Source organism: Copidosoma floridanum, unplaced genomic scaffold (assembly GCF_036245765.1).
Source record: "Copidosoma floridanum isolate Cflo_tuat_1 unplaced genomic scaffold, Cflo_Japanese_pri ptg000021l, whole genome shotgun sequence".
In the NCBI taxonomy this organism is placed as follows: Eukaryota; Metazoa; Arthropoda; class Insecta; order Hymenoptera; family Encyrtidae; genus Copidosoma; species Copidosoma floridanum.
The window spans coordinates 28,200,919-28,216,909 of record NW_028321898.1 but is presented as its reverse complement, the minus strand read 5'-3'; the positions used below and the strand labels follow the sequence as shown (position 1 = coordinate 28,216,909).

At 40.5% G+C, this 15,991-nt stretch overlaps 3 protein-coding genes across 3 annotated transcripts; 1 reads left to right on the top strand and 2 right to left on the bottom strand.

The window, feature by feature from the left end:
• Positions 1–19: 19 nt before the first annotated feature.
• On the bottom strand, positions 20–4,676 carry Sfxn1-3 (Sideroflexin-1-3). Its single transcript, XM_014357356.2, has 5 exons — positions 4,184–4,676; positions 3,137–3,314; positions 2,282–2,458; positions 660–1,048; positions 20–591 (listed from the first exon to the last, which is right to left on the bottom strand). Exons 2-5 carry the CDS (start codon positions 3,280–3,282, stop codon positions 347–349), a joined length of 957 nt encoding a protein of 318 aa, XP_014212842.2. The 5' UTR covers positions 3,283–3,314; positions 4,184–4,676; the 3' UTR covers positions 20–346.
• A 6,017-nt stretch (positions 4,677–10,693) lies between these two features.
• On the top strand, positions 10,694–13,336 carry LOC106642518 (terminal uridylyltransferase Tailor-like). Its single transcript, XM_089594841.1, has 5 exons — positions 10,694–10,885; positions 10,998–11,240; positions 11,835–12,880; positions 12,977–13,159; positions 13,253–13,336. The coding sequence occupies exons 1-5, from the start codon at positions 10,861–10,863 to the stop codon at positions 13,334–13,336; spliced, it is 1,581 nt and encodes a 526-aa protein (XP_089450967.1). The 5' UTR covers positions 10,694–10,860.
• Positions 13,337–14,099: 763 nt separating this feature from the next.
• Positions 14,100–15,991, bottom strand: LOC106642519 (carboxypeptidase B-like). Its single transcript, XM_089594840.1, has 8 exons — positions 15,909–15,991; positions 15,421–15,709; positions 15,037–15,348; positions 14,871–14,964; positions 14,655–14,794; positions 14,513–14,569; positions 14,361–14,445; positions 14,100–14,296 (listed from the first exon to the last, which is right to left on the bottom strand). The coding sequence occupies exons 1-8, from the start codon at positions 15,989–15,991 to the stop codon at positions 14,100–14,102; spliced, it is 1,257 nt and encodes a 418-aa protein (XP_089450966.1).

The window sequence follows — 15,991 nt, the reverse complement described above, 5'->3', positions numbered from 1 at the left end:
AAAAAAAAAAATGCACCAATGATTGATACTTTTAACTTTATTCTTCACAGTATGCGTGATATACAGGTGAGTTATTGTAATCTCATCAGGCAACCCATGTCACCAAGGATATATTAAAAAGCAAGCTATTGAACACATATGCACGCCCGTCACTCACATTCACTCAGTACACACCTTATACCTGTAAATTTGTGCCAATTAATTCCTGATCTCAACGCGAGACTCTCAATTGACATTTATCAGAAAAGAACCCAAACAGGCATTAATCAAAAAGTCCCAGAAGATTCGTACCCTCAAATCGAGACACAGTCGCACACGTACGCCAAACACCAGCATCGACACAAATTCACAGCCCCTTGTTGTAATAAACGACTCGAGTGCCCGGTGCCTTCTTCAGTATCTCCACTCTTGTGTCCTCCTCGAGATGGTCGACGTTGACTGCGACTTTTTGGGCAAACAGGGCGCAACACAATGGCGTCGCGAATGTCAGACATAAGCCGCAAAAGGCCACCTGGATCGGTCCTGCCCACAACGAGCCCCGGGCCAATATACACCGACGTTCCAGCGTGTCTATCAGGACAGGTGCCAACACTACGTCAGGAGTAAATTATTGTACAAATTAATGTACCCCCAGGTCCCACCTGCATCATCACACTCACCCATACTGGGCATGGCCATGCCAATCCTAGACACAGTGACGGAAGATATGGCCTCTTTGGCGGCTTTCCGGCTCCTAGCGAGCAGATCGCCTTTCTCGTTCTGAAGCTCGATGCCGTCCCTCAGCTCCGTGAACCTCATTAGGGGAATATTGACGCAATTTGCCGCGGCCACGGCTGCCAGGGGTACGAGTCGTCCGGCTAGCGGAGGTCCCCGTCTGGCTAGTCTGTTGAGCCCGAGGGCCGTGACCAGAGCACCCCCAGTCGCCCCCACGTAGCTTATGCCCAGGGTCTCCAAGGGTATCGGGCTCGAGCCGCTTCGGTTCGTGTAGTTGACCACCGCGTTGAACGACTGGTTGAACCACTGCCAGAATATCACCGCAGGGGTCGATCTAAGGGTAACGTGCATAGGTAATTATTGCTGTTTCAGTATATAGAGTGGGTAAATTTTGCATTTAATTCCTTTTTCTTATTTATTTCATACTTTACGTTGGTTCAATTTGAGTCAGTATGCAGTACAAGCGAACAATGGCACTTGTACAGGTATGAAATTTTCCATGAATAAATAAAATTTCGGAACGAGGTTTTAGTATCAGAGTCGACGCTCGATGATTCACACGTGCCTTTTGAAGGTACGTAAAATGAGGTTCTGATTAAGTAATACGCTTCAATTTTAATAGTACTTGGTGCTTATGTCATTGCACGTGCCAGGGATTTTCGTGTGTTTGAGAAATAATTACTTAAAATGGGTCACTATCTCACGAATGTAGGAGACTCTTGAGATGAGATAAAATTAAAGTTTAAAATTATTGGGTATAGGTATCGTCCCCAACCAAATTGATGTAGTGAAGGTAAAAAAATTGTCTTCTGTGTTTTTATGAAATATTATTTTGTTTTGTGATCATAAACATAATTAAAGAGTCACAAGTAAAAGTGAATTTTTTTTTTAACTTAATCAGATGGATCAATAAAAAAATCAAATGGATCTTAGATAAAATAAATTCAGTTTAAACAACTGTACCAAGGGGTCTTGCATAATTTATCCGTCGAAAGATAAGCGAGTGATGTTGGAGCCTCGTAACCTTCGACCTCCCATTTTTCACCATTTAGATACAATTTAAAATATTTGTTCATCTGTCCTCAAAAAATGCATACCATCACAAATTGCTTAGATTGAGCTGATTATTCGGACCCAAGAAATTAAAAAAGAAAAATAAATTTGTACGGTTGACGTATAATGGAATTTGGCGTGTGTCCAAACGACACGCGTGAAAGCATTTTTAAAATAAGCATCTTCAAATAAAATGTAGGATGCGTTTAACGAATTTACAACTTTTTACGTGTCTTGCTTAAAAATCATTCGTCGTTTTTGTCCGACGCTGTAATTACTTAATTAATTAATCAATAATTTAGAAGAATTTATCAGATACCAAGGATACTTCAAAATATTTCTTAGAAGACTAAAAAATTAACAACAGAGTTCCCATAGTTTATAACAATGTTTACGGTTCCATTGAAAAAAAAAATTGGCTGAATGAAAGTTCGTGCAATATCAGTTTCAATAAAAAAATAAAAAAAGTAGAAACGAGTAAGTAAAAAAAAAAAAGGAAAAAGAATCAACCTACTTGTAAAACGTCATCATACAGCCGGTGATCATCATGTTCATGGGCACTTGGGCGCTCATGCGTCCGACCATTACCATCTTTTCACCGGTATCCGGGTGATAGGCGCTGTCGTACAAATACTTGGCTCTCCACAGTTCGTCCTCGTCGATCCCCAATTGCTTCAAGGAGGTACCTTTTCTATTTACACGTACATCGGCGGCAAAAAAAAAAGGCATACACACGAGCTCGATTAATTACGGTTCCTCTGTGGTCAACCACACCACGCCATTGCTTTTATTATTTTGCCAAGTGCTTCAATTGTGCTTAATGTAATGGAATGCAGATTTAATGGCGAAGGGTGATTTGGTCGCAGAAACATTTTCAAGGTCAGCTTTTTTTTTTTTTTTCATTTTTAAAGAGTCGCGTCCATCATCGTTAATATTCACAACGAGTTTTAGACAAAGTGTCGAAAGATGAAAAATGACGAGTCAGCGAGCAGCCGTCAGATATTCCATCGACAATAAATAACTAATGACAGAATGAGGACCAATGGCATAGCGGACTTTGGTTTGCGCAGAGTGCAATTATCAACGCGCCCTTCTTACTTTTGACACACATTTGCGCCTATATGTTTCGCTCGATTGTGTGCTCATAAGAAAAATACTGGTGCTGGATAATACAAAAAAATGCATATTTATCGAGAGAGTACTACTCGCGTGAAGGTCGATTTTAATTATTATTAATAGAAAAAGGTTCAGATCTTGTTTAATTTCAAACTTTTTCGACATTATTTGGACGCAACGGTAAAAATCATCTAAACTTACGTTATAAACAATAAGAGAATAAATTGTAAGGTAAAACGAGTGGTAATAATACCTGTATTTGGTAACGATTTCCTTCGCCCTGTCGAGCTGTTTGCTCGTGGCGAATGCGTTCAAAGGATTCGTCACTGTAAAAAAGTGCTTGGCTCGGCCTGCGTAAGTGCTCTGGTCCCATCTGGGCTTATCTATGTTGATACTCATTTTATCGAATTTTTAATGTTTGCTCCTTAAACCTGAAATGAATTTATGCCCTCGTAAATTGTAAACCGCACGATTTGTTCAACACATGACTGACCATGAGTCTGTTGAAGTGTTGTTATTTAAAAAATTCAACTATAGAAAATACTAATTGTAGAAACTTTGTTTGAATAATATTTTATGTTTTTCTTTTTTTTAATTTCAATAAAAAAACTAATGATTTGCATTACCGCTGTAATCCTCAAAAACGAACATACCAACTTGCAATTAAAGTTTATAACGAGAAGTAAGAAAGTATGAGCAAAGCAAGCACACGAAATCATGAAATAACGATGGTCGAACGCATATCAGTTTCACGCACAAAACTATATCTTGCGTAATTTCGATAAGAGGATAAACTAGAAGCGTGCGATCGAGAGCGGCTTTATCTGGAGGGCCGACAGCACATTAATACTTGTCGTGATTAACCGCGTCAAAGCCACTTTCGAAAGAGCAAACAAAAAGCATCTTGATTTACATACCAGCACAAAACATCATTGACAATTTTTCCCACGCGCTCATTCGATCACATAATGTACGCACGAATCACGCTTCAAAGCACGAAAGTAATTCGTTCTTCTTCCACAATTAGGAACTTAAAATCTGATTTGATTACCACAACAACAGTGACGGCTTTACTACTATTTAATTCGTGTTAAAAACTCATCTCAACTTGTCAGCATTAAAACAAAATATTTTCCTACCTGTGCAAAATTGAAAAAAAAAAATAAACAAAAAAAAAAAATAAGCTCGTCAAAACGCACACTTGACTCAACCATCCTTCCAATCGTCCACTATCACTTCCCCCTTCTCCATCCTAAGGAACACACTGTATATATGTAGCATCCTTAACGCCATGTCCTACCTGCTCCAGCTATATCCTTGCGCTACGTTCTCTTGAGCCTTTGGGAGTACGAAAATATGTATCCAATTTCGGAGAGCAAGTACAACTAATAATGCCACGAGTCCGGAAAATTCGAGGACAAAGGAGGAAAGAGGGGCGAGGGAGTTGGGGGCCGGAAAAGGCTGTAGTTTTCCGGGGACGACAGGCGCAACGTAAAGACGGAACAGCTGTCGTCGCGAAACTGAGGGACGTGCCGGGCACAGCTGCCACGATGATGGCTTTCCAGTTACTACTGCTCTCGCTCTTTTTCTCTCTTTTGCCTGTAGGTACATGGTGTTTGTTGGCGCCAGCTATAACACTCCGTATCTGTCTCTCTTTCCAGGGTCAGTGGGGTAGTATACGGGATGTATTTTACTCGTTTTTGCCGCACGAGGTCGGTTTGAGGGCTTTGTTTTTCTCCCATCAGAGTTTCGCTGCGAAAACTTTGAGTCAAAGTTTCTTTTTTTTTTTTTTTTTTTTTAAAAAAAGAGCAGCCAAAGAGCCAAATGGGTTTTTAACGAGCTGAGATGAAAATTTCACTTGTCACTTGGTTGCTTATCTCGAGATAGGAATAATCAAACTAACTTCAACCAAATTATCATTTGAAAAGTTTCGTAACAAATCCAATTTGATTAATTTATTTAGAAAGTTTGTGCGCGTCTATGATAAAAATGCTAATTGACCCATAAATTAATAACGCGCCAGCTAAGAGGTAGGCGTACGCGCGTTAATTAAATTTTTTCAAGCAAAAACTTGATAATTACAACTAAGACTCCGATGCTCGACTGTTTGTACAAAGTGTGTTAAGCACGTTACGTTCAAACTCGTGTGTCAGTGTAGTCGTGAGAAATATGCTATTAAATTGATTATACTTTTGCCACGGAGAGTGTGTATCCTTTTGTAACGACAAGGCATTTACATTTTTCCTACCACTACAAATGAATAATATTATACACTTGTTTGACAATGAGTTTGAAAAATGTCAGTGTCAACTGTCAATTAATGTCACGGAGTCCGTTTGTTGATTGTGATCCTCGAACGGCGAATAAACAGCTTCGAAGCCAACATGATCACTTTCGACACTCTTTCACACCGATAACTTTGAAAAACTCCCAAAAATAGTATCTCGCTGATGCATGTACACAATTATGTATGAGCGCTCGGCATCTGTTTTCTACGTTATCTACGCCAATTTCCAGTCCCTCCTCCTCTGAACGCTACGTCGGTGCTCCTTATCGATAAACCCACGTCTGCGCAAAAGAAAACGATGAGCCGCTCTTTGGCCGGGCTCAAATTTACCGGGAGCTGGTAAGTCGAGAGTCGAGCGATTGATCGCTGCTACGGCTGAATTTAGAGAGTTCCGGACTGGGCCGATTTTCGGGCTGTACGCGGGTGTATTTTTGGATCTTGGGTCTAGGTCGGCGCGTGGGAACCGGAGCTTTTACGCGGAGTTCGCGGCCCTCGCAAAAAACGGGCTGTGTTCACATAAAAACTGAATAATAAATTTCGTTATGGTTAAAAAAATATATTATATATATAACGCGATGAGTTAACTTACCTGATCAATTTTTTGGGCCATTGAAGGAAGTAGCCATATTTCTCCGCAAAGACCTTGCCCTTGAAATGAGGATTCCAGATGTAAATGGCACTAGACGTTTGTCATCATAAGGGGCCTTTTCTCACCAATGGACCAACCGTACTTCTCTGTCGATCCAGTTTTATCTTTCCGATTGATGAATCGCGCGGCTCCTCTCACACCTTAAAAACAAATTGGAGACACATGAAAACTAGAGCAAACTCAAAGCACCTTTCACGTATACGTCACATCTATGTATACCTGCAATAACATCCTCGGAAGCGCCATCAAAGTTTACGACCCAAAAAAAGCCAACATCCTCTAATCTCCTACGGGGCCCAATAAAGACACTCGGATCTAGGTCAATATCCTCCCGGGAGCACGAAAAATTTGTTTTTTCTCTTCAACTCCACAAACGTAACACCTGAATGCAAGCAAAACTCTCTACTATACGGAACTTATCAAACGTGCGCGCGCGCTCGTAAACCGCAAAACTAACCATAAGAGTCGCGGTGACACAAACATCGGCAAAAAATCGGCTAACCTACATCATACACACACGGTGCGTACGGGTAAACATTCACGCGGTAAAAAGTCGGGAGATGCAAGATACGAAAAGATAAGCTAGAGGAAACTAGGGTATATACGTGCGTCTCTCAATCGGCACTTGGGCTGGACGAAACGCCACGCCGGGATGACGATCGTGAGACTATATATGCTTCTCTCTTTTTCTCGGGAGAGTGTAACGATATACTTACTAACGCGTCTTGTTATTGCACGTTTTCCTTTACGACGCGCATATACGAAACGTCAAGTGCTTATAGCAAGCGAATAAGCATCGGAAAGAGTCGAGGGTCGGCCATTCGAAGAGATACCTTGTTGCACAGAGTTGGACGTATTGGGCACGTGTTTGTGCATGACGAATAAACAAACCCATATCACTTGCACCCTGTAAAATATTATGCCCAACGAGTTTTGGCTAAACATTTTTAATGAAACGGACTCTGAAGAAAAAAAAAAAAAAAAAAAAAAAAAAAAGAGTCGGGAAAGAAAAAGAAAGAGACATTCATGGGTCCATCCGAACAGGATCTGTCTTTAATCTGTAACGAGACCTGCTCGATCGATCCTTAACCACATGGTGTTTATTTCTTTTTTCAAGCTCACACACGTGCACACTTTGCCTCTCTAATCGAAAAAAGTCCACGTGCTTTTATTTTGATGCGTTAATTTTACGCCACGGAACGACTGCGAGCGCATTAATAACCGCGTGAAGTATGGATCATCGCGCTCTCGCTTGGAAAAATACAAAATGAAATTGCGTTTGAGGAGGAGGGGGGAGAGAAAGCGTCGAATCATCCTGCACACCTATTGTCGCGACGACGAAACGCATATTTACACGGGAGATCGATTGGTCCACCTTGACGCGCAACACGTGCACGTGTATATATATCACGATGTTAATTAATATCACACGCGAGGAAGACGCAATCGACCCGGATAAGAGAGAACATATGGGTTTTTGGATTTTTTGTCTCCCAACATTCCTCGCGAGCACGCGCGTGATGGTCTAAAACGAGCGAAAGGATCCCGCATCATCTCGCGGAGTTTAATTATAAAGTGAGCGCGCGCGCGAGAGAGAGCTTGCGCGGAATGTGGGCTGTGCCTTTTAATGAGGTGTGCGTAAGTGCTGGCGATGCATGATTTGGATTTTACTCTAATGTTTGCTGTTATCTTCCGATTTGTCGTGACATTACGTTATACTCGTGGAGGAAGTGAATTCTGTTTCAGGAGCTGTTCTACAAAGTATATACCCGATTTCATTAGTGACAAAATACAATATTGTTTAAAGATGGCTTTCGAACGAAAAGCAATGAAGCCATAAGTACCCGATTACAATTGCACCCATATCAGAGAATCGGAGAACGACGGGTCGTTTGTGCGATTCACAGCTACGATGAGGTTGTGCAGGCATGTACCGTAATGAAAAATAGACGGATCGGCGAGCAAAAGTAGCGAGCGCACAAATTTCGAGGGCAGAAAACGAAAGGCGCGAGTGAACATATACTTACATAGGTACGTGCTGTACATGCGTTAATCCTATATGGTTTGACGGGCGAGTTGTTTTTTTCTCATCGTTGAATCTGCATGCGCACTTGGCTTTTGCACGTAATGTGCCGGAAGTGCGAGGATGGAAGTTGTATAGGCACCACATTTCAACGATGGTAAGTTTATGAAAAACCACTACCGAATTCATACAAAATGATGTCGAATCTTTGTATATTTTATTGCCCTCCCTTGTAAATTCCCATCAAATGAAACAACAGGGTGATTGGCCAATTTTTACAGTGACTGCGTGAAAAAGATGCATTACGATCTTTTACTCATTGCCAATCATGATGGTATACTTATTGAGATCGCACATTTGACATTCATCCGAGGAATAATCACAACTCACTCGTTTAGTTTTGTGAAGAAGAAATAAAAACGTATTCGTACACGTAATAAACGTCACGCACGTCATAATTACCGTAACATGTAATCAATCCACGCATAAATTAGCATACAAGTCAACTTCCACTTTTCAGAGCCACAGCTGGTGGCTTCAAACGCATAAAATGCAAAGACAACGAAAATCTCGTCAGGAAATTCCACATGTACCCGCAAGCATTGAGTATATCTATACACAGGAGGTATAAAAGTACAATTATTGGCACAAGTGTATAGATTATGGGTACAGTTGCGCGCAACGGAGGAGATGGAGAAACAAAACGATTACCTGGGTGACACGATGATCCTATTAATCTAGAGGTACCTACATGTGTGCCGTCGAAGATACTAAGAAGAAGAAGAAGAAGAAGAAGGTATGCATGGAAGTGCGCAAAACCGGATCGGCGGCGCCTGTCTCCGTTGGCCGATTATATTCCACCTTTCCGTCTTTTTTTTTTTTTTTTCAACTCGTCCTAAAGTATAAGTACATACTACATACACGATGGGTACATAATGTAGGTCAGGCCTTTTGCAATATCCACGCTGGTGACTTGTCCTGAGCGATTCATGGGACTTCTTTTTGTTCAAGCGCGCGATAGCCTGTGTAATGAGATTATGATATTGGATATCTTGTTGCGAGTAACTCTGACGTCTGCTATTTTGTTGTTTTTTTTTTTAGAATTTTGGCTACTTAGAATAGTTATTTTATTTCAATCTTGTGTAATGGCAAGAAAGTTTCAAGATATAAAATAAATACGAACACTAAAAACTCGAGAGATAGGAGGCATGTACTATTCTGACAACTCATGATAAATGACCGTTTGGTTTTACTATCCTTGGGTTTGGTATACTCATTTTATTTTATTGCCTTTTTTTTTATTCACTTATTCAATGTAAATCCATAACAGTAGAAGAGTTAAAGCGAAACAAAATAAAAGCTCAATTTAAAGCAATGCAAGATTCAAACTCTTTGAGGTTGATTATTCAAAATTTTATCACTAATAATCATTCTGTTACAAAATTGTAGAGATTTCTCTTGATCTGCATCATCAATAAAAAAAGTAAATTAAGCTAACTGAGAATTGGCTATACACATATTTACTTTATCAACTTCGTACGGACTTGATAAAAAAGCTTTCTTAGCAATTAATTCACTCTTGAGGATTCTTAAATTTAAAATCTGACCTTGAGAAAGGATAAATGGTATTTTTTTGAAGACATAACGTGACGTGTACGAAGAGACAGTTTTTGTAATTGCACAATATACAGATCACATAAAATGCATTCAATTGACATCTCTAATCAGCAATTAGCTCCAACATGTATGATACATGCACCTTTACCTATTGTGCATAAAAATTTTATAGCCTTTATGGCGATGAAAACAGTTGTCCCACTTTGTTATTTTAAATCTGCTGTCAAACACCAAAGTACTTAATCTAGGGTACGGTATGACAGACTGTAAAATGTAAATATTTACAACTAGACACACCATGTATTATGTCTACCCTTTATTTAGGGTTATGTAAATAGTTTGTTTGTTTATGAAAGTTTTTATTTTCTTACGTGCTTTTCGTAAGAGTACAAATAAGTAATATTTACCCGAAGGTCCGAGAATGTTGCTATATGAGAGATGTATGACACAGCAATGGCAACAACCTCTTGTACCGTCCTACGGCGATGCGACGCTGCGTTGCTCCGGGAACCCGGTCAACTGATGCCGCCAACCGCTGCAGCCAATGTTTGCGGACAAGGCAACCTAATCACCTGCTAGGATACCGGGTAAAAAAGCTCCTACGGTGCCGGGCATAAGAGGAGTAAGTATAGGTACACGTAGTTGTAGAAAATTTTTCGCTCTACTTAGATGCTGCATTTTTATTTTCATTTTGTTTTACCATTAACGAGATGAACGTGAATTCCTTTTTTTTTAACGACGCTAGTTTACGGTCCTAAAAATTTTGGGATATAAGTACAACATATCAAAAAAGCCTCTGTGAGATGAAAATTTTTAATTCCAGAGTAATTTGACTGGCCTACAAACGAATCCATCTTATCCGTCATGTAATTGGCAGTCAGCGCCATCTAGCGGCAACAATTTTCTCGACTTTTTTGCGAAAAGTTAATGGGTGTGGACATAGGCCAGGCAAATTACGCCTGAATTAAAAAGTATCGTCTCACAAAGGCTTTTTTGATATATTGTAAATCATACTCAAGTAATACTGTGCGCAAATTAACAGAACCGTAAACCATCAGCGTTGTTGAAAACAAGGAACCGTAAGGTTCATTTCACGCTTATCGCGTCAATGGTAAAAGAAACAATGAAAATAAAAATTTCAACGTGTAAATACGTACTTATGGATGGACTCAAGTTTCCGAGATAAATATATGAGTATTGGCGTCGTCTGATACGAGAGTGAGCGAGACAGAGAGCATACAGACAAGCTGCAGCTGTGCAGCAGACCAGCAACAATTTCCCTTGACTAGGGATAGAACCCATGTCGTCACTTTTGTACCTACGACACTCTTGTCCCCAACTCATGACCTCAGTACTAATTGTATTTTCCTGAGGCTAATTAATTCAGTTTATTTATCGAACATGGTTCAGGAGGATAAACTCGAAGGTAATATCCAGTGTATACTACTCAAAAACAGATCTGTGCTTGTCATGTATGCGTTGAAAAACAAAATATACTCAAAAACTTGGTAACTTCGTTCTCCCTCATTTGCATACAGGAACGAAACCTGACAGTTCTGCTGCCACTGTTGTCAAGGTATCGTTCGAAAGACAGCTCGACAAGTTTTTGGCCAAAATCGTGTTGACGGATGAGGAGATCAGAACGCGTTACGAGCCCATTTGTTTCAAGATTGACGAGATTTTCCGGCCGATCTTCCCGAAATGCACGACGCGGCGTTTCGGCTCAACGGCCTGTGGTTTGGGTTTGAAAGACTCGGATCTGGATATTTTCTTCAATCCAGGTGAGTTGGCTTTTGCTGTACACTCCAAGTTCCTTTTCTGTCCTTGTTACGGTAAATTCGTAATTGGTATTTACAGTTATCCGGTAAAATATATACCAAAAGTTTTGTGTACTTACCATGATTTGCTTGCGAAAGTGAAACGAGTGCGGCCGTGTTTTCAGTAAGTGAAGGTTAGTATTAAGTGCTCTTGTAAGAGAGAGGGGGTTAACAAGGGCCACACTGGGACGCCCAACCATCCGGTTATCCGGTGTGAGCCAAAAGGACATTTATTATTAACTCTAATGTTAGAAAGTTGTTCTTAATCAAAATATTTTGGTACTTGCTTATTATTTACGACTTCCCGAGATCTCGGGTACGTGTAATCCTCAATAGTCTAAGTGTTTAGATAATATTCTGTAGACAACTTGTTAACGTTAAGGAGATGACATTTCATGCTTTCCCTCTCGCACTTGAACGTATAATTATGGATACTGTGATTAAAATGCCAGTGATACTACTCGATTACACTCTTTAAATATTAGGGGCCTACTAAAAAACTAAAGTTCTGTTATGTTTTGACAGCTCGTGCAGTAAAATGTTTGTTTTGAATTTTAGGTATACCAGTGACGTTCGACGACAGCATCACTGGACCACACGTGATAGCCTTTGAAAAGTTATTTGCCGTCATAGAGAAAACATTGCGCTCCCATTCCAAATTGTTTGCCCGTATAATCACGATTCCGATGGCAAGGGTACCAATTATTAAGTTCATTTACAAGCCGACAAAAGTAAACTGCGATCTCTCGTTCAAAACTTGCTTGGGGGTGTACAACAGTCAAGTGATAAGGACGTACCTGTCCAGTGATCCCAACTTTTTACCAGCAATGTTGATTATCAAACAGTGGATCAAACGATGCGACTTGAAAGTTCCAATTTCAAAGTACACTGCAGCTGTGTTATTTATATTTTACTTGCAACAATTAGAACTGGTGCCAGCAGTGAGCGAATTGAACAAAAATTTCAATGCTCCATTTAGGATTCAAGGCTGGGAAATTCACCATAACGCTGGAGGGTCAGATTTTCAAGCAAAATTTAGCGACATGAGTATTCCTGATTTGCTACTTGGATTTTTTAAATTTTATTCCAACTATGACTTCTATAGTAGCATCATTAGCGTTAGCAGCGGCAAATCGTATAATAGAGCGTTATTGATGAATAAAAGTGAAATTTTACTAAACGCTTTGATAGTTCAAAAAGATGATAGTACAAATAATACAAAAGGGGGTATTCATTTGCCTTATTGGATTACACCAATGTGTGTCCAAGATCCATTTGAGTTAAATTCTAATATAGCCAAAAACATTAAAAATATCCACTTGGAGGCTTTCCAAGTATATTGTTCTGACACAGTAAGCATTATTGAAAAATCATCGAGTAACAAGTACCTTGATTTACTTGATAATATATTTAACTTTAGTCGAATAAAAAAGCCAAAACTAAAAATTGAAGATAAGCCAGAAACGTTTTTCTTTGACATTCCTATGAAAGTTGTGAGTCACGAGAATGTTACAGATAGGAATAACGTAAACAAATGGTTTGATGACATATTTAATCTGACCAAGTGTTTTTTGGAGCAAGTTTTATGTTTAAAAGTAGAAGTTGTGAGTAATGTGGAAAAATCAAAAAAATGTGGTTTAAATGTACTAGTTGATACATTACATAATTCAAAAGAAAACATTACAATTTTAAATTGTAAGGGATCGCACCAGCTGTGGTTAAGACAAAAAGATATTTGCAATGGTCTTAACAATCGCAATCCTCTTGAAAAAGACATTATAATTTCAAAAGCAATGCTTGAAAAACCAGATTTTCTTCATTTAAAAACAGTTGTAGATTTTACCATAGAATTTATAAGATTAACGGATAAAAATCCATTACAAGTTTGTTTTAAAATATTTAATCGTGGCTGTAAAAAAAAAGAGTTCAATGCACTTCTACAATGCCTAAAATTGAAAATGACGTCTGATATAAAGAAAGTTTTTAATTTGAAACAACAGTCCCTGAGATTCAGTAAGAAAAAAAAGGCGGTTAAAAAAGCCAGTACAATCTTAAAGTAACGTTTTTTATAAGTTTTTTATTTATTTATTGGAATAGTGCTGTGACACTACTAATGTTTTTGATACCTGAAACAGTTTCATTGCGAAAAGTTTTGACTATGTTTATTTAGTCACTTGTATATCTTATGTATTTTAAAATGTTTTAAACCTGTGTCCATTACTAGTGGCGTTATAAAAATGATATAGAATCTCTGATGGTAATTTTATCATTTGTTTGTGTCTTTTTTATTTAGTTTTATTATTATTTGTTACAAAAAAAGGTAATTCGACTCTGTAGACTTATAAGGCCAAATATATTGATAAAAGAGTAGATGGTTTTGTAACGATATTTTGAAATACGTGGGTATCATTGGAATTTTACGTTAATACGTGATCTTTTCGAAAAAAATGATTATTGAAGTAAAAAGTTTGTATCCAATGCTCACACATGTGAAAAAAAGTTTTTTTTATTTCTCAATCGAATGTGTACAAAAAGCTTTTGTAAATAATAAAATCACAAAAAAAGTGTATCAGACTCTCAATCACTCACACAATTTCAAATAAAGTGTTTACCTATTGACTTAAAACGCGAAAGAACGTACATGCATGAAAATTACATAAAAGTTGTTTTTAACTTGTTTATCACTCATCGATCGATGCAAGTCACCAAGAGGATTACGCCACGCAATTGTTTTGCTCAAAGTCGTCTCGTTTCACTTGATACAAGCTACCGAAAATTCCCAAGCCCAAAAAAAATGATCAAAATAATGAAACATTGTAAAACTTAAACGCCCTGGCATATCCCACCCTCGGCGTACTTGGCGAAGACTTTGATGGCCTCGAAGATATCCCGGCCAACGGGGACGATCTCACTGACTGGTGCGAAAAATCCGTACTTTTCGCTCGGCAGTTCGATCGTGTAGGTCAAGTCCACCCCTCCGACTGCCAGGGCCCAGTCCTTGCTACCACCGTGAACTGGATCTACAATATTTATTTTTCTTTCTCAGACTCAATTGTTTCACCACAACGTCGATCATCGACTTACACAGAAGGTTGTAAGAGCTGCCTACTTGATAGCGCTCCCCCCGAACCTTGGACAGTTCTGCCTCGGCCTTTCTCGCAACGCACTCCTGAAACCAATAAACCAATCGTTACGGAAAATAACGAGACTTTACGAGACGGGCAATACTTATTTACGAGCTTAGGAGCGTTTTCGGGCAGCTCTGGCTTGTCACCCCACGAATGCAGGATGTACTGAAAATTCCAAAAGGTCAAGGTATGAAAATGTTGATTCACGTAGTAAAAAAAGTACACGATTAATTTAAATTTCAACGCTTGCCTTCCCGTAGGAGTGGAGGCTGACGTAGACCTTCAAGGAACCCACTTCGGACTCGACAAAGTGCTTCAACGCTTGGCTCTCGCGCTCCGAGAACGGCCTGGGCCCACTGTAATCCGAGTCGCAAGACCGATTTCCCGAACCTTTGGGGACAGAAGGAGGCAATTTCGTTAAATCGACACAAATTAGTCACTACAAGTATACACCGTGCACTCATACTCCTCCACTTGTAGTCAAAGTTCCGGTTGACGTCGGTCCCGAAGCAGCCCACCCCGTCAGCCGACGGCGACCGGTTCTTCTTCCACATGCGATCCTATGTATCCACGATAAACGACAAAAGTAAGGGGATGTAAAAAAAAAAAACAGCGAGGATGAATTGCCTCACCACTTGGTGGGTGTGGACGTAGCCATCCGGGTTGATCGATGGGAGGACGTAGATGTCGACGTTGTCGAAGACGTGGCTGTTGCTCGCGTTCTCGGCCAGTTGGCGGATGGTGTAGAGGGCGGTGGCGGGGCCGAGCCACTCTCGCGCGTGGATGCCGGCGTCGACGAGGATGGCGGGCCTGGAGCCGGGTCTGGCGTCGGAGCTCGTGATCTTTACGCCCAGGATGTCCCGGTCCTCGTGGCTCGTGCCAATGTTTATCAGCTTGGCCACGTGGCCGTGCGTCAGAGCGAGGGTCTCGAGGTACGACGTGATCTGCGGGTGGAGAAGACGACCGATTGATAAGACCTCGAGGATTGAAGTTGTTTTCTTTGCTCTATCTCTTACCCGGTCCCAGGGGGGGAAAGAGCTCAGGAGGTCGCTCGAGTGGAGTTGAGACTGTTGCTTCTGTTCCCGGGCTATTGTGCCCACGTCGTCGATGAAAACGTCGTAGCCGATTCCCTCGGTGGCGAGGGCTCGCTTGAACTGCTCGAGCTGATTGGCCGCCACGAAAACGTGGATGGGGTATGTCGGGTCTCGCTCGATTGCCGCCAAATCGAAGCCTGGCGTGTTTCGGAACTTCCGCACAAAGTCTAGCTGATCCCTGGTGTGGCAGGCTACCCGCAGACCTTGCATTCTTTCGCGTTGGAAACATTTGTGGATTTAGTGTAAGTTTTTTCAATCCCAAGAGACGCCCAACCACGTGGGATGGGGTGGTAGAGAGGCGCGCCTTGTTACCCGGAGGTATGGCCTCTTCTACCTTGTCGGGGCTCGTTTGAAATGAATAAAATATTATATGATTACTACTGTCGAGTTAATAAGGTGTGCAGACGTACCCATCGATCGAACTCTGGGGTGGATATCCGCTGGCGAGTGCAGAAACCGCGAGGACGGCAAAAGTAACCACGGCTGTCCTCAT

Excerpts from the sequence above, each read along its gene's own strand:
- Sfxn1-3 (XM_014357356.2), bottom strand. The coding sequence starts at position 3,282 with ATGAGTATCAACATAGATAAGCCCAGATGGGACCAGAGCACTTACGCA. Across the intron at positions 2,459-3,136 it reads GAAATCGTTACCAAATACAG|AAAAGGTACCTCCTTGAAGC; the intron begins GTATTATTACCA and ends ACGTGTAAATAG. Across the intron at positions 1,049-2,281 it reads TGTATGATGACGTTTTACAA|ATCGACCCCTGCGGTGATAT; the intron begins GTAGGTTGATTC and ends CGTTACCCTTAG.
- LOC106642518 (XM_089594841.1), top strand. The coding sequence starts at position 10,861 with ATGGTTCAGGAGGATAAACTCGAAG. Across the intron at positions 10,886-10,997 it reads TCAGGAGGATAAACTCGAAG|GAACGAAACCTGACAGTTCT; the intron begins GTAATATCCAGT and ends ATTTGCATACAG. Across the intron at positions 11,241-11,834 it reads GGATATTTTCTTCAATCCAG|GTATACCAGTGACGTTCGAC; the intron begins GTGAGTTGGCTT and ends TTTGAATTTTAG.
- LOC106642519 (XM_089594840.1), bottom strand. The coding sequence starts at position 15,991 with ATGAGGACAGCCGTGGTTACTTTTGCCGTCCTCGCGGTTTCTGCACTC. Across the intron at positions 15,710-15,908 it reads CCCCAGAGTTCGATCGATGG|AATGCAAGGTCTGCGGGTAG; the intron begins GTACGTCTGCAC and ends CCAACGCGAAAG. Across the intron at positions 15,349-15,420 it reads CTTTCCCCCCCTGGGACCGG|ATCACGTCGTACCTCGAGAC; the intron begins GTAAGAGATAGA and ends CTCCACCCGCAG.